The sequence below is a fragment of the Lagenorhynchus albirostris genome, chromosome 5 (genome assembly GCF_949774975.1).
Source record: "Lagenorhynchus albirostris chromosome 5, mLagAlb1.1, whole genome shotgun sequence".
NCBI lineage: Eukaryota > Metazoa > Chordata > Mammalia > Artiodactyla > Delphinidae > Lagenorhynchus > Lagenorhynchus albirostris.
This window is the reverse complement of record NC_083099.1, coordinates 145,315,223-145,336,812: the sequence shown is the minus strand read 5'-3', so window position 1 is coordinate 145,336,812 and position 21,590 is coordinate 145,315,223. Positions and strand designations below refer to the sequence as shown.

Sequence of the window (21,590 nt, the reverse complement as noted above, 5' to 3'; positions counted from 1 at the left end):
CGCACCCCAACGTTCAAAGCAGACCCTATTTACAACAGTCAAGATATGGAAGCAACCGAAATGTCCACCAGCAGATGGATGGATAAAGAAAATGTGGCACATACACACGTACGTACATACACACAACGGAAACAGTACTCAGCCATAAAAAAGAAGGAAAGCTTGCTATTTGTGACAACGTGGATGGACCTTGAGGGTGTTATGCTAAGTGAAATAAGTCAGATTGAGAAAGACAAATACTGTCTGATCTCACTTCTATGTGGAATCTAAAAAACCCGCCTCATGGAGAACAGACTGGTGGTTGCCAGAGGTGGGAGAGGGGCTGTGGGCAAAATGGATGAAAGGGTCAAAAGATGCACACTTCTAGTTTGAGGATAAAAAGTCCTGGGGTGTCGTGTAGAGCACAGGACTACATACAGTTAACAATACTGTATTGTGTCTCTACAGGCTGCTAAGAGAGTGGGTCTTAAAAGTTCTCAGCGCAAGGAAAAAACTCTACCTCTGTGTGGTGGTGGACGTTACCCAGACTGACCCTTCACAGCACACCCAGGCATCCAGTCATCATGTCATAATGTCCTGTGGCAGCTAGACCTCAAAACAAAACAACGGTGTCCCATCACCTCGTGCTGCTCCAGCTGAAGGCCAAGTTGATCAAGACGGTCTCTTCCTTCTTCTTCAGGCGTCTCTTCTGAACAGGCACTGGATGAATTGAGAAACTGTGCTGTAACGACCCGACACAGGTGCCCCTCCACCGAACTCCGCTGTCCCTGGGATCCCGCTTCTGTGCCGAGGACAGGATGACCGCCGGCAGGGGGGCGCAGCGGGGCTGGCGCCCACCCACCCCGGCAGCACCGCGCCGTCCGCAGCCTGCGCGCGGGTCAGACCGGTGCCCAGCTTTAATGTCATCTTGTCTAGACCCAATCATAAACGTGTTCTCCTGCGCTGCTTTACCTGATTCCCACAGCCTCCGGCGGGGAGCTGTCCTTCCCGCCCTGCAGCTGCTGCTGTAACAGGGTCAGGTCCTCCTGGTGGCCCCTCTCAGCCTCCCTCAACTTCTCTTCAGAAGAGATTCTCAGCTGTTCCAGTTGAGCCTCGTGCCTGGTTCTCTCCTGCTGCTGCTGCTCTAAGGCCTGCGTCAGGTATTCTAGCCCCTCCACGTGAGACGCTCGGGCCAGGAGCTGCTCGGGTAACTCTTTACAGGATGAAAGTAAGCCATCATCTCAAAATGAAACACTTAGGGGAAATCAGAAGCTAGTTAAGAGCCTGCAGTGTGGTGCTGGGGGCAGAACTGCAAAAGGTCCCCCCATCCCAGAACCCGTGAATGGACCCTCCAGGGCTTATGCTACGTGGCACAGGGGGCCTCGCACAGGGAGACGACCCAGGCGGCCTCAGTAAACCCCAGAGCCCTGAGGGCAGAGAGCTTTCTCAGGCCGGCACAGACGTCAGGCGGATTGGAAGTGTGAGAAGCACTCCACGTGTTGTGGGGGCCCTGAAGACGAGAGGGCCGTGTGGCAAGGAACAGGGGCAGCCCCTGGGCCGACAGCCAGCAAGGAAATGGGACCTCGGTCCTACAAGCACAGGGACGGGACCCTGCCGACCGAGGGAGCCGGGCCAAGGCCCAGCCCAACATCTGGACTTCAGCTGTGGGTGACCCTGGGTGGTTTCAGGCTGCTGAGTTGGTGGTATTTTGTTAACGGCAACAGAACAGTAATGCAGACCGTAAGAGAACTGTCAGCCTCACAGTTCTGACCCAGAGGGTGCTGCCAGCCAGTCCACCAGAGCTAGTTATTAGCTTTCAAGTAACAGGGATGGAAACAGGTCACTGTCCCAAATCAACGTTCCCCATGAGGGTCCTTAAACGCACGGGGGAGGGTGCAGTGGAAGGCGCACTAACTGAAACCGTGTGTGAGAGCACGCCTGAAGCCCAGCCACAGGTCCGTCCGCCAGCTCCGCCTGCGGCTGCCCGGAGCCTGGCTGGGGCGGGGACGGGAGGCCTATCCACCCACCCAGACCGTCAGGTGTTACTGCGGGTCCCTTCTCGTAACTCTGCTCTTTGCTCCTCAGTAACATGTATGCACAAGGGCAGACCCTACAGTTCCAGGCCTGTCTGGAGAGACAAACCCACATCTCTCTGCCCCGTGTCTTGTGACCTCCTCCCTCTGAAGGTGCCACCGGCGAGCAGAGACCCCTCTGACTTGGGGTCTTGTGAGGGGGAGACCCAGGTGAGCTGCCTTCAGTAAACGTGGCATCACCCTCCCAAACCAGAGCTCAGGGCCCCAGGAGCCTGACAACACCTGACGCAGGTGAGCTCACAGGACCCAGGAGGCAGTGTACACCCACGACCCAAATGCCCACTGAGAACTGCGTTTCGACAGCGCTCAACCAAGCCCCAGCGTGAGCCCAGTCGCACACGTGAACGGTGCGTGTCCACACGAGGACACAGGCTGCCAGAGTCATTGCTCACCAACGCGCCTACGAGGAAGCCAAGGCTGCCACCAGCAGCTCTGCACCGTGAAGCCGCAAACCTCAAAATTCACAGAAGTTTACTAAGCCACCTTCTTGGGCCTGCAAAACCGTTAGGTCCTAGCTCGGGGCTTCAGCAGGGGGAGCTCAGCCCTAGCCGCTGGGAACCTGGATTCTGAACGCGAGGCTCCTCACCACTCGGCTCCTGCCTGCTGGACCTTGCAGACTCCAGCTGGGCCCCCAGGCGCCGGATCTCCTCCTGTGACTGGGCCTGCAGCTCCGTGTACGAGGCGCGCAGGTTCTCCAACTGGAAGAGAAGGCGATGGTGTGGGAGCCCGACCAAGACCCGGGCCCGAGGCAGTGCTGGTGATACCCGTGCAGCACCCGATGGGCACCAGGTGAACACGCGCAGTCTCAGCTCAAGCGCACCCACCTCCAGGCGGCCCTGAGAGCGGACCAGAGGAACGCGCGGCCACCGCGGCCTCTCATGTGGACGCCTCCCAGGCCTCGGCCTCGTTCCCAGCAGAGACCTGTCCCCCTACTTTGTCAGGGAGGGTGGATGGACCCCCTCCATCTGTGACCACGGGCTCCCTCACCCTCGTGTGGCCTGTGTGGTTTTCTCCACGTTCCCTGCTCAACCTTCCCGGGAAGCAACTCTTTCAGGGATGAACAGAGCTTGCACACCAAGTGTGTGCCGAGTGCCAGCCGGCCCTGCACCGCCGGAGCTGAGAGTGGCTCCACCTGCCCTCCCGGGGCCTGGGTCAGGGTGGCCACCCGGCACCCCAAGTCACAAGCACAGGGCCGAGCGCTTCCGGGGGAGCGTGGGCGGTGCTGGCCTGTGGCTGCTCTGCTGCCGTGTGGAACGGGCCTCTCCTCACCCAGGGCACAGGGCAGAAGGTCACCTCCGGCCGCCTCTCTCCCTGGATGAGGGACAGCCCGCAGGGCCCCGCCTGGCCCTGGTCCTGCCCAGCCAAGCTGGCCTGTGTCTGGAGGAGAGCGGGGAGAAGCAGGTGCGAGAGCCGCAGACGCGGCTCCTCCTGGGCTCCACGACTCTCCTCCCTGCAAACCCACACACGGGCCTCGGCTAACTCCGTCTTCCAGTTATTTCCTTTCTAATTCCTTGAACCAGTGCTTGGGGCATTGCCTGACTCTTTGTCTTGGTGATAAAGGCCCTTCAGAAAAAAAAAAAAAAAAAGGCCCTTCAGGTCCCTGAGTGAGATCTGGCCACATCACCCACATTTCGGTATGTAAAGTTCCAATGGAAAAGAGTTCTGAATACGTGAGCCACAGAAATGTTTCTTGCTAACTTCTTGTTTATTGAGTCAAGGTCAGAGCATGTGCCCTTGCACCCCTAATGGCTGGAGCCTGTAGACATCCCAGGGGCACTCGTCAAGGGCACGAATTCTCCAGGTGTAGGACTGAATACCATCATTAAGTCAAAGTCACAGACTCTATATGCTGACATGGCTCCCTACCAGCTCCACCAAATACTGAGGGTCTCTTTAAAGGGGGTCCCTCAAAAACTAAAAATACAACTACCATATGACCCAGCAACCCCACTCCTGGGTATATATCTGAAAAAATGAAAACACTAATTCGCAAAGATACATGCAGCCAATGCTCATAGCAGCACTATTACAACTGCCAAGACAGGAAGCAAGCTAAGCATCCACTGACAGACGAACGGATAAAGAAGACACGGTGCATATGTGCAATGGAACACGACTCAGCCACAGAAGAGGACTGCTGCCATCTGCAGCAGCATGGCTAGGCCTGGAGACTGTCACACTAAGTGAAGTAAGTCAGAGAAAGACAAATACCGTATGATATCACTTATATGTGGACTCTGAACAACAGAACAAATGAACGTGTACACAAAACAGAAAAAGTCACAGTCATAAAGAACAAACTAGTGGTTACCACTGGGGAGACGGATGGGGAGAGAGGCGAGTTAGGGGTAGGAAATTAACAGGTACAAACTACTGTGTATAAAATAAGCTACAAGAATACACTGTACGGCACAGGGAACACAGCCAATGTTTTATAATGAAGTACAATCTTTAAAAATTGTGAATCACTATGTTGTCCATCTAACGTACATAATATTGTAAATGAACTATACCTCGATTTAGAAATAAACACAAACATACACATATTAGGGTTTAAGCTTTAGGCAACAACAGAGCGTGAAAGGACCCCAATCCGAGATCTCCCCCAGCCCCCTCGTACAAGGCCTCTACCTCAAGCTGCTTTTCCTTTTCCTTTTCTCTGAATTTCAGCTCCAGGTCTTCCACGTACTGGCAGTGTTCCAACTGCAGGTCCGCGCGTAACTTGCTCAGGGCCGCCTCATGCTGAGCCTCCTGAGTCTGAAGGGAAACTGGAGAGGGGCACGGGCCTCACTCAGCTTGTGACGGCACAGCGTCCTCCTCCTCAGCAGGGGCGGCTGCAGGCACAGCGGGCCCCCCAGGCTCTTCCAGACCCCGTTCTCAGGACACTGCTCTCTTCGGGGAGGAAGGGAAGGGAAGCCACAGGCCAGCAGACAGCATCTACTGACCGCTGGGCCCCACCGTGTAACAGAAAGAGAACAATCACAAACTACTTTTTCAGTAGCAATTTAGTAGAAGAACAAAAGATTTTGTTTGTCTGCAAAAGATTTCTCTGAAATGAAGGTTTCGGAAGGTTTAGGGAACCTGAGATGCCTGTGACCAACGAGGAGGGACCCCAAGGCTGACTCTCCTGCCAGCCAATCACACGGCACTGTTTCTGGGACGACACACGAAAACTCAGTCCCCTTCCAAACTTGCTCATTTTAATGAGAGACTCACATTCAGCCTGATTTTTGTCTTGAAAAACCTTCTCCAACTCAGCCTTCTGTTCTGCCAATTCTTTCTTAAACTGGTTTTGTAAATTCTCCAGTTCTGACCGATGCCTTTCCGATAATTCTCGGCGTAGGTTTTCTAAGCTCAAGTCTCTCTCGGATTCCCAGTCTTGCTTCAGGGTCTAATTTAAATAAGGAAAAAGTAGATGATGGCCAATAGTTTATTACTGCGGTAAAAAAATTTCAACTGCGCATTCGAAAACCGTCACTCCCGCCCAGACCAGACTGCGAGTACAGGACACAGCTCGGGACGTCCAGTCACACAGGAACAGCAGCACCTGCAGGCAAACAGCCCAGGACACGAGAACCAGGACCACTTGCCAGAAACAGAACTGGTCGCTGAGCAAAAGCACAGGAATTCGGCCGGCAAGACAGGCATCCGTCCCCCACGCAAGACCCGGGCACTACAGCGACACCGTCGAGCTCTGACGGGGTCAGGCGCTGTCCCAGGCGCCCTAAGAAACGAGTCCCCTCTGTCCAGCTCAGAGGGCAGGGGCTGGGGCACAAGGCCATCCTCCACCCACCGCCTGTCCAGAGTGGCCAGGGCACACCGCTCCCCTCAGTCTGACGTCACACATCCCCTAACACTACACACTTCCTCGGCCATCACCAGCGCCAACGGCCCTTCTACAAGCGTAGCCTTGAGAAAGGGATGGGTTGCAAGAGTCACGCTCGTCCCACCCCCCCACCCCCCGTGGTTCCCCGAGGCCCATACACGTCACTTGATCACCACCTCTGTGGAGTCCACATCTCCCGTCCGTGAGGACCAAGGTCTGTGTCCCAAGCACAGCCAGGGCCACGCCACAGGGCTGCTCAGAACCAGATGGGAGGAAAGAGACTCGCATCACACCAGGCAACACAAAAGCCCACAACCAGCTGCTGTGATGAATTCACATTGTGCAGAGAAAGCAGCGCATCATGCTTCACCCCCACGACTCCGGCTCTGACTGCATTTTGTCAGAATCAAGGGGAGGGGTCCCGGGTGGGGATGAGGGAAATACCGCGTACACGGAATGAATTTTCTTATCCTGTGTACCTCTATCATCTGGGCATTTTTCTCCATTTCTGATTGTAGCTTCTCCTTCAGGTCAGCTGCAAGAGAAACATAAAAAGTCGCTCAGATCACCGCAGCTCAGACTTTTCCACAATCTGATCCCCCAGGAAACGAGAAGGCTCCCGGCACCTCTGGCCGCTCCACCGAACACTTGCCGACATTAACAGGACAGAACACATCTGTGAGAAACAAGCAGGTGATGATGTCTGGGTTAATTAGCAAATCACACTCATGCCTGACAAAGGACAGGTGACGTCCAGCCAGAGCGACAGTCCAGGAGGACCGGGCGAGGCCAACTCTGGGGCTGCACAGATCACTGAGCGCTGAGTCTGCATCATCCTTCTGCTTACGGGGACCTCGGCCCGTCCACTCCACACTAGGCCACTGTGCACCCAGAGCCCCGTAGTCCAGGATCCCACTGAGCCAGCTTCCAGGCTGGGTGCTGGACCACAAGTAAATGGAGAGAGGTAAAGACGTTCTAGGTCCCAACAGCTCCCCGCCTGAGAGAAGAAGCACAAGAAAGGAGGTGCTAGGCAGAGGAGGCTGGACCAGTGGGCGCGGCCAACCGTGGGGCTGGGGAGGAATAGCACCAGGCGACAGCAAGCAAGCCCTGGGCGCGGGGAAGGCGGCCTGGACAACTCCAGAAATCACGCAAAGGCCCAGAAGCCAGCCTCCGAGGGCAGGTCCCGCCGGGTCCACAGGGGCCCCACCTGCAGCAGAGCTTCAGGGACCCGACGGCAGGGTGGGCCTCTCGGGGGACTGTTCCCAGGGGTGCACATGGAGGAAACAGCATCAAACAGGCCTAACTAAGGAAGGCATATTTCGTATTTTTAAAATTTAACAAAAGCAGGGGAGGACGTGGAACTATCTCCTTGTGTTTGCCTGAATCTAGGTGAAGAAACAGGCAAGGCATCAAAGGACCGACAAGGCTGCTCCTCCAGGTGGGTGGGCCCCCAGGAGAGGCAGACTCTGCAACCGGGGCAGATCACAGGGAAATGGGCCAGGGTTTCCTCCGGGGGAAGAACGTTCTAAGCATGAAAACACGAAAAGCCACCAAAGTGCTGCCTTTAAACACTTTAAGTGGGTGAATCGTGTGGTACATGAATTACAGCTCAATAAAACTACTACGTATGATTTTTACAAAAAGTACTAACAGGGCTTCCCTGGTGGCGCAGTGGTTGAGAGTCCACCTGCCGATGCAGGGGACGGGGGTTCGTGCCCCGGTCTAGGAGGATCCCACATGCCGCGGAGCGGCTGGGCCCGTGAGCCATGGCCACTGAGCCTGCGCGTCCAGAGCCTGTGCTCCGCAGCGGGAGAGGCCACAACACTGAGAGGCCCGCGTACCACAAAGAAAAAAAAGAAAGTACTAACAAAAGATATACCAAGAAACATTAAAATGAAATCATATAAGTTCACCTTGAGGCCAGCACATCGCCAGATTGAGAGGCACCTGAGCCGCCACCTGGCACAGGGCGCAGGGGGGGACGGGGGCGGGGGCGGGCTCCACGAGGCCTGGTCGCACACAGAGGCCCAAGCACAGCTCAGAAGCCAGGCGCCTCCGACGACACCCGCGGGCCGGGCGCCGAGCGTACCTGCCTCCTCCCGGACCAGCTCCAGCTCCCTGCACGCGCGGCTCTGCAGCAGGGCCCGCTCCTGCGCGTGCCGCCCGGTGAGCTCAGCACGCAGCTCGGCCAGCGCCGCCTCCTTCTCGCGCTGCAGGTGCGCCTGCGTCAGCTCCAGCCGCGCCGTGTGCATGTCGCTCAGGCTCAGGCGCAGCACTTCCAGCTCCAGCTCCTGGAGGACACCAAGTGCAGTGAGATAAGCCAGGCCCAAGAGACAACTACACGATTGCACTGCCCCACTGCCGTGAAGCATGTACGACCGCCAAGTCACAGAGACAGAAGGTAGAATGGCGGCTGCCAGGGGCTGGGGGACGTCGCTTAGCAGACAGGGTTTCAGGTTGACAAGATGAGAAGAGTTCTGGAGACAGATGGTGCTGACGGTTGCAAAACAGTGTGAATGTACAAACACCAATGAACTGTGCACCTAAAATGGTTAAGATGGTAAAATTTATGCGCGCTTTACACTTAAGAAAAAGACTGTGACGAAAACGGAGGTTGAGGTAAGTATAAATGGAGTTTCAGTAATCACTATGCAAGAGGAAGGTGAAGCTGTTGATTAAATTTAGACTTAGATAAGTATATATGTTGTATTTAATAACCTCACCATTAAAAGAATAGAAACTGTATATTATTACTTCAAAATGAACAAAGGCAGAATTTTTTTTTTAATCCCCTGATAAAAAATAATCCAAAGAAGGCAAAAAGGAGAAAAGAAAGAAACAAAACAGGCAGGACAAATAGAAAGCCCAATCAAACATCTGATGTAAGTACAAGCGCATCAGCGATTACATTAGATATAAGGGAATCACTGCCCAGTAACTGTGAGAGTCAGTTAAAAATCAACCCTATGCTGCTCACCAGGCACACATCTCAAATAGAAGGATGCAAAGATGCTGAAGGTAAAGGAGAGAGAAGACCAGAACCACGTCTGATCCATTCACACAAAGCTCTACGTCAGAATCGGCACAGAAGCCAGGAGGGTGCTCGCTTCAGGGTGGGCAGCAGGGAGCAGGGTCCAGCACCGCCCTGCCCCTGAATTGTAGAGACCACGTGCTGTTCACGGTGTACTCATCTGTTGGGCTATATCTAAGTTTTGTGTACTTTTCCACAAAGATGCTACAAGTCGCAGTTTAAAACAAGTATGAAATGTGTATTTAAGGCTGGGTTTTACGGACCCCACTAGAGACCATTTCTCCAGGCCCTGCCAGGCCCTCCTCTGAGCTACATTTCTCCTGCAATAATGCAGACTAAAAACCAAACTTGCGGGCTTCCCTGGTGGCACAGTGGTTGAGAGTCCACCTGCCGATGCAGGGGACACGAGTTCGTGCCCCGGTCCGGGAAGATCCCACATGCCGCGCAGCGGCTGGGCCCGTGAGCCATGGCCACTGAGCCTGCGCGTCTGGAGCCTGTGCTCCGCAACGGGAGAGGCCACAGCAGTGAGAGGCCCGCATACCGCGAAAAAAATGAATGGATTAAAGAAAAGTAATCAATTCAACACTCATGGAAGTCACACCAAGCACTGTGGTACGAACTGGGATGGTAAGACCAGCGCCCAGCCGGCAAGCCCGTCCCCCAGTGTGTCTCGCATGCAGGGCTGCCCACATGGGCATGGGCATCGAGGGCCAGGTCCAGGAGGCACGCTGACCCCACAGGACCCTCAGTGAAGGAAGGGCGACTCTCCCTTCCACGCCCACCACCAAGATCAAAGGTCACAGGAAGACCGCCTCCAGCTTCCTCAGTTGGCTCCGGCCCCCACGCACGCAAGGGAGGCATCCCCAACCGGGACACACCTTAAACGAGAACCCAGGAGAGGCATACCTTCGTCATCACCCTAGGCTGCTCCGGACCGTCGTCTTCCAGGTTCTGCGGCGTCCCCGCTCCACCGGGCTCCTGCAGCTGGAGGGGAAGGGCCAGGAGCATCCACAGCGGCTCCAGGGGTAGCCCGCCGCTGCCGCCCCCCACCCCCGGCCCTGCCCGCCTCCAGGCCCACCAGTTCCATCTGCACTACTCTCCTTCTACACAAATCTCACGCTCTAAACATTTTTTATGTAACTTGCTTCCCTAATGATGTCGCTGCCCGATTTTTAACGAATTCTGCTTCTTTATTTCACCGCGTACTTAACACAAATCACTAAACTTTAGTTGCTCAACACATATTTTCTAAGCTCTTAATTTTATATAAATTCAAATATTTCATCTTAAAGATTTTCCTTTAGATAAATCTTTTCCTTAATAATTTGCAGAATAGTATTTTTGTTTCTTTTTGTAAATCACCTCAAAATTGAGTTTAAAGCTTTCCAATGAATTTTCTCCCAATAGTTTTGACCCATAAGTTTACAAGAATTGGGGTTTTTATCTGCAGGAAGGCTCGGTGCGCACAACTTGGCGACTCCCGGGCGGCTTCCACCCCCATGTCCACCTGCACCTCCAGCCCCGAACACATCACTCTGCCGCTGTCAGGGTGAGCGTTAGCGTCTGCTGGACCTAACTGCACTTACCAAGTTTCTTTTCTGGTCAGTTATAACTGCTTGAGAGGACTGGCATAATTTTATTCCTTCTTACAGGTCTTCCAAAGAACAATGAGAAAATTTACTTTTTTTTTTCTAGAGTAAAACATTTTACCTTGCAATTACTACCAGACCCCTGCATTTATCTAAGACACAAAACGGATCTGAGCAACCTTGCTTCTCCCATATCATGATGCTATTTCATCATCCTAAGGATTGTTCTGTCACACTCAATTATTCCCAACCATGCCAACACCACCTTAAATAATGAGGAAACAGAAGAATGAGGGAACCACCTAGAAGGACGAGGAACAGTGAACTCATCCACCCTCCAGTTTTCTAAGTGACTGGAGAGGCCATCTCAGTAGCCTGCTTTCAACTGACAATTCAGGGACTTCCCTGATGGTCCAGTGGTTAGGACTCCGAGCTTCCACTGCAGCGGGTGCGATTCCATCCCTGGCTGGGGAACTAGACTCCGCATGCCGCAGGGTGTGGCCAAAACAAACAAACAGAGGAAAAACATATCTAAGGACAAACAAAACTGAAAAGGGTCGTCAACACTGACGCCACAGAAGAGTATTCCTACGAATAACTTCATACCCCAAACTGGAAGATTAGAAGGACACATTCTGAGAAAAAGCACAACTGAATAGTCTGGTAACTGTTCAGTAAGTTGACTCTGCAATTAAAGGTCTTTCCACAAAGAAAGCTTCAGTCCCCAACAGCTCCACCATCTTACACCAGCTCATCCACAGAGCAAAGGACCCTCTCAGCTCGTCACATGAGGCCAACATAACCTCAACACAAAAACCTGACAAGAGAGGAAAATTACAGGTCATTCTCTCGCAGAACACACTTTTTCTAAATCAACTGAGAAGACCATATGACTTTTCTCCTTTAGTCTCTTAAGTGAATCACACTGATTTTTTTGGAATGTTTGACTAAGCTTGCACTCCGCTAAAATACACTCCACTCCACACCCACCGAAACTGTTAAAATAGAAAACAAATGTTAACACCAATCACAGATGTTATGGAACAAGGAAAACACTCATATGCCACCACTGAAAATATAAACTGAACAACTGTTTTAAAACACAGCTCAACATACACAAGTTGAACGTATACCTAAATACTGACTCAGACATTAAATACCTAATTACGGCCCCATAGAAACGTGTTCACACAGACACCAAGAGACTTGTATGAGAATGTTCATAGCAAATGCCAATCAACAGCGGAACAGAAAAACCAAGGTACATCCATACAGCAAAATACTATACAACAACGAAAATGAAAGAACTATAGCCTTTAACTCCTAAAGGATGCTGGATAAGAAGACCCAGACTCAGGACATGCATACCGGATTATTTTATTTATAAAACACTCAAAACCAGCAAAACTAAACCATTCTTCTAAAAGTCACGGTGCTCCATACACAGAAAGTAACTTGAGATGGATCACAGACTTAAACATAGAAACCAGGCCATCAAGCCTCAAGAAGACACTGGGGATTATCTTCACAACCTCAGGACTAGGGGAGACCTTTTGGACAGGACACAGAAATCACTAACCATAGGAAAAAATGATAAATTCAACATCAAAGTTAAGAATATTGGCTTATCACAAGACACCATTAAGAAAACAACTTAAGCAAGGTAAGCAAGACTAGGAAAAATATTCAAAGTACATATATCTAACAAATAACCTGGGAATGCTAAACAATAAACTTTGGAAAAATAAAGACAAAAACAACTACAGGTTTCCCCCACTACCAAAAACAGAGCATTCCTATGAAAGCTTTCATAAACCAAGATGGCATAAAGGTAAAGAAGCAATTAGATTTCTTCATAAAACTGAAAATCCTCTTTGAATTTCTTTCTGTTAGCAAAAACAGGTACTAATGTAGATCTTTTGTAAAAGTGAAGTGGTGTAAAGCGAGCTTTCGAGAAGCGAGGGATGGCTGTGTAAACAGATATTCTATAGTTAGTAAATTTGTGTTTACTGGCATGAGAAGTAGCAATTCTGAAATTAATTTGTGTGTATTTTAAGATTGAGCAAATAAGTAAAGATACTGTAGATAAGCCTTTTCCCCAATTTCTCACTATGGGAAAAAGGAGCTAAAAATAAGGAGAGGGGAAAAGCTAGAATAAATTCTGTGCTGTTGGACTGGAATTGAAGATATTAGTGTGAACGCATGGTTTTGATTATACATGCAAATAGACAGATAGATATAGATGTGCGTGTATATACACACATTTATACTTTCTGGCTCTGTCTATTGAAACAGCCTAGAAGCAGCCATACCCCTCAAGCAATAAGCACACCTAGCGCCCAGATCCTGGATTCTAAAGCCATTCTCCACCGAAAGGAACCAGGGCTCCTTGAAGAAATGGCTGGTTTGGGGCTGCAGCAGCAAAGGGCAAAATAAGCCTAGAAAATCTTGGTGCCAGGAATTAAGGCGCCAGAAAATGATGAGGGCATGTTAAAAGGTCACATGCCAATTTAAAGGCACTCCCAGTGGCCAAATGTATGTATTTCAGCAACAAAATAAACATGGATATGATGGATTAAAACCCATAATAAAATAAGTATCTAGGAGTCTATACTGATATAAATAATTGAATAAATAAATTGCGGAGAAGCAACAGTTCCTCCTTAGAGTAAAACACCAATTAATATACGTAGATGGAATGATGGAAACAAAGTCATCATTTGGCCAACACCATCACAGTAATTACTGCAGGCAAGAATCTTCAATAGAAGCTAAAACTAATGGAAAGTATCATGAGAAATGGAGTATTTACAGGGTCTCTAAGTACCTCCTCATAATATACTTATTAACTACAAAGGGGAAAACAAAAACTTCTCTGTCAGCAGAAATCTGGCAGGCCCCCCAGTAGTGAGACATAGCTACCACCACACCACCTGTGCTTCTTCTCAGGATGCACTCAGCAGACATCATCATCACTTCCACCGTGTTCCTGCCAAAATGCACAACCTGACTTCAATCGGAAGGAAACATCAAACAAACCCAAACTGACAGGGATCCTACAACATAACTAGCTAGTACGCCACAAGTGTCAAACTTATAAAACACAAAGGAAGACTGAGAAACTGACCAGATTGGAGGAGACTAAGGTGACAAGGCACTGAAATGCAATACAGAATCCTGGACCAGAAAAATCGGAAAAATTAGAATAAGCTCTATCTATCAGCTCACAGTATTGTTTCAATGTTAACTAAAACTGATGTGATTTATACTATGATTACATAGGTGTCAATATTTCAGGAAGCTAGGTGAGGGATCTCCAGGAACTCTGTGTTATTTTTTGCAATTTTTTTGTGGGTCTGACATTTTAAAATGAAAAGCTAAAAACCACAAAACCTTTAACTTAAAATAAAAAAGACTTGTCTGATTTGAAAATAAAAATATGAAATTAATAAATGATGATTTACATTGCGAGGCTTTCTCCTCAAAGAGCCTAAGCAGGAAGCATACAGAGCAAAGCCACTGAGAGTCAGGGCTCAGCGCTCTCAACGTGGCTTCCGTGGACTCAGCTGTGACCCGCAGCTCGACCCCAGAGAAGCAACAAGAGCACGAACATGAACCGAAACTAACATCCAGCCTCAGGTCCCTCAGACCACAGGGAGTGGAAGCAGAGTGAGCTGGGCACAGGCTGGTCCAAAGACTCAGGCACCAGAGTTCTGGGCAGCTGCTCCCCGGGCAAAGTCGGAGCGCCACGGCGAGGTCTTCCAATTTTTCCAAAGAAGGAACATTCTATAATACATTTGTAAGCAGAATATCATAAACTTTATATGCTAGCAATCATTCCTTTTTTTGCAATAAGGCCATCCAGACACAGCATGACTTGGAGTCAAATTCTGCCCTCAACCACCAGTTTTCAGCTCATTCTAGCAAACAGCTGCCCCGGCCCTGCTGCACACAAGTTAGGGGTACCCCCAGTTCAAGCGCACACACGAGAGGAGGCCCCAAGGAGACCCACATGCAGGCAACCAGGAGGCCCAGGGAGGCCATGCACCCTCAACACCCAGGTCCACACCCGCCCCTGCAGCTCACAGGGCCTCAAGCAACAGACAAGACACCATTTCTGTGACACCTTCAGCCCTGCCCTCCTCACCCCACATTCAGAAAGGACGGAAAGGACAAAGACCAACAAGCAGGTGGATTTGACAGCAGGTGAAGGGATATTATGGCTTAAGTGTCCAAAGATACCTGTCAGGGGGGCTGATGCACAGCCACACCCGAGGAACCCACACTTGTCAAACTCCCGCTACCACACAGAGCACCAATACTGACCCCTGCCTTCAAACAGTTCGCCCCAAATTTCTCAAAATCATGGGGTGCAGAAAAATCTTTAATTAGAAGTGAAACCACAAAAATATACGCCACTCTTGCAAGATAAAATAAAACCCCCTTTCCCCACTTTTGATAGGCAAAAACAGACCTAAGACCACTTTTAGTAAATTACGCTAGCAATAACCAGGAGATAAGCAAAACGTGAGAACACAGAGCCGAGCAAATCTACCTGAGGGGCTCCTGCGCCATCAGGGGTGTCGCTGCACGACGCGTTCTTGCCAACGGCCCAGCCTCCCAGGAGTCCGGCAGCCTCGGCCGCAGCTACCGGACTCTCCTCCTGGTCAGGCGCATCGACAGCCGCGCCCTTCCTCTTCGCCGGCGTTTTCTTCGAATGCGCACAGTCACCTTTTGTTTTTCTCTGTCGGAAGTGAGCAAGCTGCGCAAAAACGTAGAGAGGTAGTAGAGACAAAGGTAAGTGAGGAAAAAGTAACAGAACCACAAAGACAGCAAGCTTGTGGGGAACATGAGGCTCTGGGGCTGGCTCAGTCCACACTGCCACACCTGGCCAGACTCACATCAACCAGGCCCCGTCCCAGAAACACCACCTCCATTAACATCTACGATACTGGGAGTTAAAGCTCAGAATGACACCCAAAGAATCTAACATTAATGACTGTTAATGATGCCTCCGGACAAAGGAAAGCAATAAGGCTGACGGGCAGAACAGCTGTCCCAGCCCCTGACAGTTTACAGAAAAATTCAAAAATTAAAAAGTACATCTATTTTAAAAACTGACAGCTTAATCAAGGCATGTTTAAGGTTTAAAACTATATAGAAAAGCTAAATTCTCCCTTTTTGCCCCATTTTCCCCAATCAGGGAAATACATAGCCTAGCCAAAACTTCCTTGCCATAGATTCTGAGACAAGGTACAGAAATAGCAAAAAATTAATTAAGCCAGGTCAATCTAACATCCTCCTTTTTGGAATCAGATGTTCTATTTTTCATGACGCAGCTCACCAAAGCACCAGGGACCTCCGCAGAATGTCCCCATCAGAAGGCACACCTGGCTCTGTTCAGTCCGACAAATCTGAGGGTTTAGACTGTTCACACACCATCTCCCACTAATACCTTATTCAAAAGGTAGGATAGCTAACGTCAGCTTTTCACAGGAGGACAAGGTCCTTCAAATGACAACTCTGGTCATAAAAGCAAATGCATCTAACAAATGTTTGTATAAATGATAACAGAAGTGCACAATTTCATGGACATAGGAAAATCACAAAAGGCAATTTAAGTGAGAGAAACCGTCTCTCAAGAACAGACACTGCCTTCAAAACCAGTCCCAGATTCGTTTATTTTGTGCCCAACTCCATCAAATCTAACCGTCTGTGAGATCCCTTCCTGCATCACAGACCCAGTCTCTGGCCTGTGGTCACCCAAGAAGAGGCATCTGTTTCTTCTCCCAAGGTGAAATCTTCTCATCACCATTAATGCTCCTTCAAGCAACATTTAGGCACATTTACAAACCATGGTGAGCTCAGGGAAAACGGTGAGTATTAAACTCTGGCTCGCTTCCAATCTCCTTCCTACGTGCCAGGCACATGCAAAGGGGAAAAAACACACTACAGCCTCACTCTTCAAACCCCAGTCGGAAGTCTGACCTGCACAGGAAGCCCAAGGAGGCCGCTCTGTCCTCTGCCTGTCACCACCTCACACCACTCACCATGTGTTCTGAGTGTTCCCTTTAATGCAGTGGCCCTGTGGTTTCCTCAAGGGAAGGAACTAGCACGGAACTGAATACCCCTGCTGGCTGATCCATGTGAAATTCCCAATGTCTGACCACGTCTGACCTCAAACAGCAACCTCATAGGGCTCTGCCTAATAGTCGCGGGCACTGCACAGCGGCTCCCCACGACAGCCGGAGTGGGGTGGGCCAGGGCGGCACAGCACATGCGTCCAGGCTTTCTCCACTGTCTCTAGGGCCCGCGTCTGGTCGGTAAACGGTTCAATGGCCACAACACGCCCAGAACAGTGAGTACCGGACGGTGCCTACGTGGATGACAAAGGCCCACTCCGGGACCGCACAGAGCTCCCGGGGGCATCCGCAGCGCAGGGACGTGACACCTCCCAGGAGGCTCCGTCCGGGCGTCTGGAGCTCCCAGGCCCGGCGCGGGGCGCGGCCCCGGCAGAGGCCCTCCGCCCTCACCTGCCCAGGACTGTCCACCTGGGCCCCAAGCAGCGAGGAGGCGGCACAGGCGTTTCAGGAGCCCCGACACCAGGGCGTGGGTCGGTGAGAGGCATTCCACAGGGTGAACAAGTCCCGTGCTCGGGAACACCACTCTGAACTTCTATAGCAAAAAGAACTGCAGAATTCCGTGTAAAACGATCTCTGCACGTCGTTTTAACCGGATGGAAGCTGAGCTGAGCCCTAGGGGGAGCGCCCGTGTTGCCCAACTGCAGGGAGTCCCGGCCTCCAAGCCCTCCAGGAATCCGGGCGAGGACAGGGAGACGCGCAGGTGCCAGTAGGTGTGCACAAGAGCGCAGGTGTGGTGACAGCGCCCGTCCCCGCACCTCGGGCTCCGGGAGCGGGCGGCCGTCAGGGACGCCGCGTCCGGAGGACACCACTGTCTCTCAATGAAGCCGCCTCGCCGGCTCCTCTGGCAGTTCCCGGGGGTGGTCGGGGCTGGGGTTGGGGGATGGGGGTCCCGGTGGGAGGGGAGGGGCCGGGACGCCCGCCTCCCACGGCCCCGCCCCTGCCCGGCGCAAGCGCAGCCCCGCCAGTCCCGGCGTACCCCGCGCCCGACCTCTCCGCGAAGCGCCGCGCGCCCCCGGCCGCTGATTGGCTGTGGTTACGGCGGGGGCGGGCCCAAGCAGAGGGCGGCGGATTCAAGATGGCGGCGGCCAAGGGGCGGCTTCCAGCCCAGTCGGCGGAAAGGGCAAGAGTGCGGCGGTAGCGGTCCCCTCCTGGCCGCGTCCGCTCCTGGCAGGGGGCGGTGGCAGGCACCGGAGCCCGCCCTGTGGAGCCCACGCCGGGACAGCGAGGGGAGGAGGCGCTGCCGTTTACCTTCGCTCTCCCGGCCTCCACTTTTCTGCGCCGCTGCTCTTGCTCATCTTCTTCCATCTTACTCCAGGGCTCTTCGCAGGTCGCCGGGAGGTGAAGGGGCCGATGCGCTGCCGCCTTCGCTCTATTTACACTCCCTCCCCATTGCCTGGGCTCACCCTCCCCCCGCGACAACTGTCACGCAGACGTGGGCCCGCCCCGCGTTCGGCCCCGCCCCGGGGCGTGCACCCCCGGCCCGCGGCCAATCAGGGGCCGCGGTCCTGCCCTCGCGCACGCGCGTTCAGGGAGGTGCCCTCAAGGAGGCGCGGCCCGGCGGAGCTCCGCCCCTGCGTCCGTTCCTCCGATTGGCGCATAGACGCTCCCGCCTCTTCGGGCAGGACCATTGAGCGGGGCGCGGCAGCCTCGGTGCTCTCTGTGGTTGGTCGGTTTGAAGGACCCCGCGCACGTGGGTCGTCGGGCCCGGCTGGGACTGGCGCGGAGGCCGGTTCGCGTTCCCGCGAGGTTGAGGCCGCCCTGGGGGGAGTCTGCGCCGGTGGCCAGTTGAGTCAAGCTTCGCGAGCCCCCGGGGACAGCCCAGGAGGCCGGGCCCCACTGCATGCGTGCGCCAGCTCAGGGCTGCCCCTAAAATCGCTCCGGGTTGTGGCTGTGCCCGGGGGTGGCAGGACCCAAACTTTCGTCTCCAGGGGTCCTTTCGGCGACCGGGATGGTGGCCCTGTTCGTGTCACGATCGCAGCCAGCCAGCAAAATCACTTGATTCCGTTCCTAGGAGTCCCTCCTTTGGGTCCCGCTGGCGCCTGGACCCACAGAACCGGAATGCCGGGGGCGGCCAGAGTTAGTCAGTGGGAATCGGGGCCGGCATCCCCAACCCACGGAGCCCAGAGCTACAGGGACAGGAAGCCACCGGCGGTGCTGCCACTCCTGGACCCATGGATTCTTCCCACTGGGGATACAGTGCCATATCGAGGGCTCTGGCTTAAAGCGTCTGCCCCCAGCTTGCACAGTCAGGGGTCCACTCTGGCACCGCTGCCATAAAGCAGTGCCCTGCGTCAGAGTGTTAGCAGGGACCCCATGCAGTGAGAAGCTCTGAGAGAGGGTCAGGCTGAGGCCCTGCGGGCAGGAAAGGCAAACCCACACCTGGAATACAAGTGTATTCCTGTTAGGACAACCCCTGGAACCCCAGCGTGGAAGGGGCTCCATAGGGCCACTTGCCAAGAGGCCTGTAAGGATGCAATTTTAAATGATACAGTAATTGTGCGCAGTTCTAGATCACCAGAGGGAGAGAGCTGTTTCAGTGAAAGGCAAAAAAGTCTCTTCTCACATGGAAAAGTTTTAAGGCCTTGAAACGTTTGGGTAAATCAATCCAAATATATTGTAAATGGTTATTAAAAAGGAATGTGCTGTACTTCCGGTTCAAATTTCTGTGAAGCTAAAACTGCTCAAAAAGATAGTCTGTTAAAAATTTTTTAAAAAAGAAAGAGAATGTGATGTGGGTTATGAATTCATGGTCCGTGTGGGAATTGGAGTCTCATGAAATCATTGTTTGTTCCTTAGCTTCAGACTCCACTTAAGCCTGTTTGTCCAGATGAGGAAGTAAGGTGAGGTTTTTATTCCTAGCCCACGGTTTTGATTAACAATCAAATGCTGCTACAGTTATCAGGCTCATTGGAAGCTGATAAGCTCTGACTAACTGACACTGATCCGAAGCGTGTTGTTGGCATCTCTTGTCACTGTAGCGTAAATGTGCCTGGGTGAGCGTTCCCTCGTGGAGGGTGGGGTGGGGGGATGCTCTCACCAACTGGTGATGGTTACCTAAATGGCGGGGGGGTCGCAAACTCAGGAAGAAACACAGGAAACCCCTAAGCAGCTGTGCCTCGGTTTCCCTGTGTGAGAAGTGAAAACACCCACAAACTTGCCCGCGCGTCAGATCTGGCCGGGGTAGAGCTGGGTAGGATGACAGCGCTGCAAGCGGCAGCTGGAGAAAAGGTGGCGTATCAAGCAGCGCTGCTGCGGGTTAACGTGCAGGGGTGTCTGGCGAACACGCTGCAGGTTCCGTGTTTCCTTCACTCCTGTGCCTTCAGTGCAGTAGGGTCTGTGTGCGGGCCGTGTGCCCCCTGTCTGCTCTCTGAGACTGAGTGCCAGTAACTATGCTCCTCCACGAACGTGCTGTAGTGACTTTACTGACACAAGCTCACCTTTCAACCTGTGTGAACGTGTGAGTCTAAGCAACCGCAACTTACACAAATCTTCAGGGAGCCCTGGAAGTTCAACCTCCTCCTGTGTCAGACCATAGCCCTGTGTGGTGAGTGATGCTTGCAGTCTTGGCTCACAGACACGAGGCGGTGGCCTCCTAAGACCAGGGGTAGGCAGGCAACACTAGCAGACCACAGGATCAGATTTCCCAGGAGCAGTCAGAGACTCAGATCTATGCCTGAATCTCTCAACCTTTACATGTTGCAGTACCTCTAAAACTTTGTGGGGGGCCCACGTGTTTGCCCACGCTGCTTTGGCCAGTGGTTTTCAAACTGTGTTCCGAGGAACCCCAGAATCATTTCCATGGCTATTCTAGATATTCTGAAATGTTGGATCTGACTCTTAACGTATTTTTAACAATTAAACAGCTGTCCAGATATGTAGATACTCACCTTCAAGGAGGGAAACACAACCCCCCACTCCTTATGTATGGGCTGTGCATAGCTACTTCCTCCTGAAGAAGACAGTGTGGAAAGGGAGAGAGAAATAGTAGCTGTGCAGTGGTGAAACCTGATAGACACACGTCCACGAGGTAACTAAGGTCATCGTCCACAGTGTAGGTCATGTTGACGGCACACACCCTGGAAGGGACGTGATGAGAAGGGCCTTTTGCCTCTGTGGTCTTCCTCCCAAAAACCCATAACCCCAGTCCAATTGTGAGAAATCATCAAACAAATCCCAATAGTAGAGGGACACCCTACAAAATGCCCGATACAGTAGGTATTGATACAATATAAAACAAAATACAATACTACTCAAAGCTGCCCTTCCTGGGAAGCATTGAAATGAAGCATCATTTAGAAAAGTCTTCCCTTGATGGGCTCACCCCCTCCCCTCCCATCACACCCCCTCCCCATGCCAGCCCTGTGGACATGCCCTCTGCTGGGCAGGTGGGTCACCCACCGATGGTCCGCCTCCCAGGTGCCCCTGCCCCTCTCTGGGCATGGGTCCCGGCTGGGCAGTCCCCCTGCTGGAATCACATCCACCCTGAGGGGTGGTGCCTCGGGGTGGCCCCGTGTCCTCTGAGATGCCAGCTGGGTGCCTGTGGGGTGAGCCCACCTTGAGCTCCCACCCAGAAGCCCCCAGGCACCTCGTTGGCCAGCTCCCTGGTGCCACGCAGTTTCCTGAAGTCTGCAGGGAGGTGGTGGTCGCACCCTGTCTTCCAGTGTTCTGGCCTTTACTCCCGTCTGGCTGGGAGGATCCCTAGGAAAGGCCAGGGGCTTGCTGGCCTCCTGGAGGCCATAACAGACTGAGGGCAGGGGTGGCAGGCCCCCGTGGTGCGTGGGGGGTGGATGCCGTGCCCCTCCCCACCCCATCCTCTGGGCTCTGTCCTCCCCGCCAGGGCTGCACTCTACCCCTCGGGCCCCAGCTGCTGCCCACTTTTTCCTTCCCAAGGAGCCCCGCCTGGCTACACCTGGGGATCAGCAGTGTTTA

At 52.6% G+C, this 21,590-nt stretch overlaps 1 protein-coding gene across 7 annotated transcripts in view; it reads right to left on the bottom strand.

The window, feature by feature from the left end:
* The window catches only part of PCNT (pericentrin), a 97,623-nt gene extending 79,542 nt beyond the window's left edge, over positions 1 to 18,081 (bottom strand). For 4 of the 7 annotated variants that reach the window (XM_060151118.1, XM_060151121.1, XM_060151120.1 and 1 more), the window contains exons 1-11: positions 17,910 to 18,081; positions 15,074 to 15,280; positions 14,146 to 14,304; positions 9,836 to 9,913; positions 7,988 to 8,189; positions 6,378 to 6,433; positions 5,289 to 5,463; positions 4,704 to 4,840; positions 2,659 to 2,770; positions 952 to 1,192; positions 621 to 699 (exon numbers count right to left, since the gene is read on the bottom strand). In XM_060151118.1, coding sequence (XP_060007101.1) covers positions 621 to 699; positions 952 to 1,192; positions 2,659 to 2,770; positions 4,704 to 4,840; positions 5,289 to 5,463; positions 6,378 to 6,433; positions 7,988 to 8,189; positions 9,836 to 9,913; positions 14,146 to 14,304; positions 15,074 to 15,280; positions 17,910 to 17,966 — 1,503 coding nt within the window. In that variant the 5' untranslated portion in view covers positions 17,967 to 18,081. The remainder of the gene's footprint in view (positions 1 to 620; positions 700 to 951; positions 1,193 to 2,658; positions 2,771 to 4,703; positions 4,841 to 5,288; positions 5,464 to 6,377; positions 6,434 to 7,987; positions 8,190 to 9,835; positions 9,914 to 14,145; positions 14,305 to 15,073; positions 15,281 to 17,909) is intronic. The other 3 variants (XM_060151122.1, XM_060151123.1, XM_060151124.1) reach the window with 2 other exon arrangements.
* Positions 18,082 to 21,590: the final 3,509 nt, after the last annotated feature.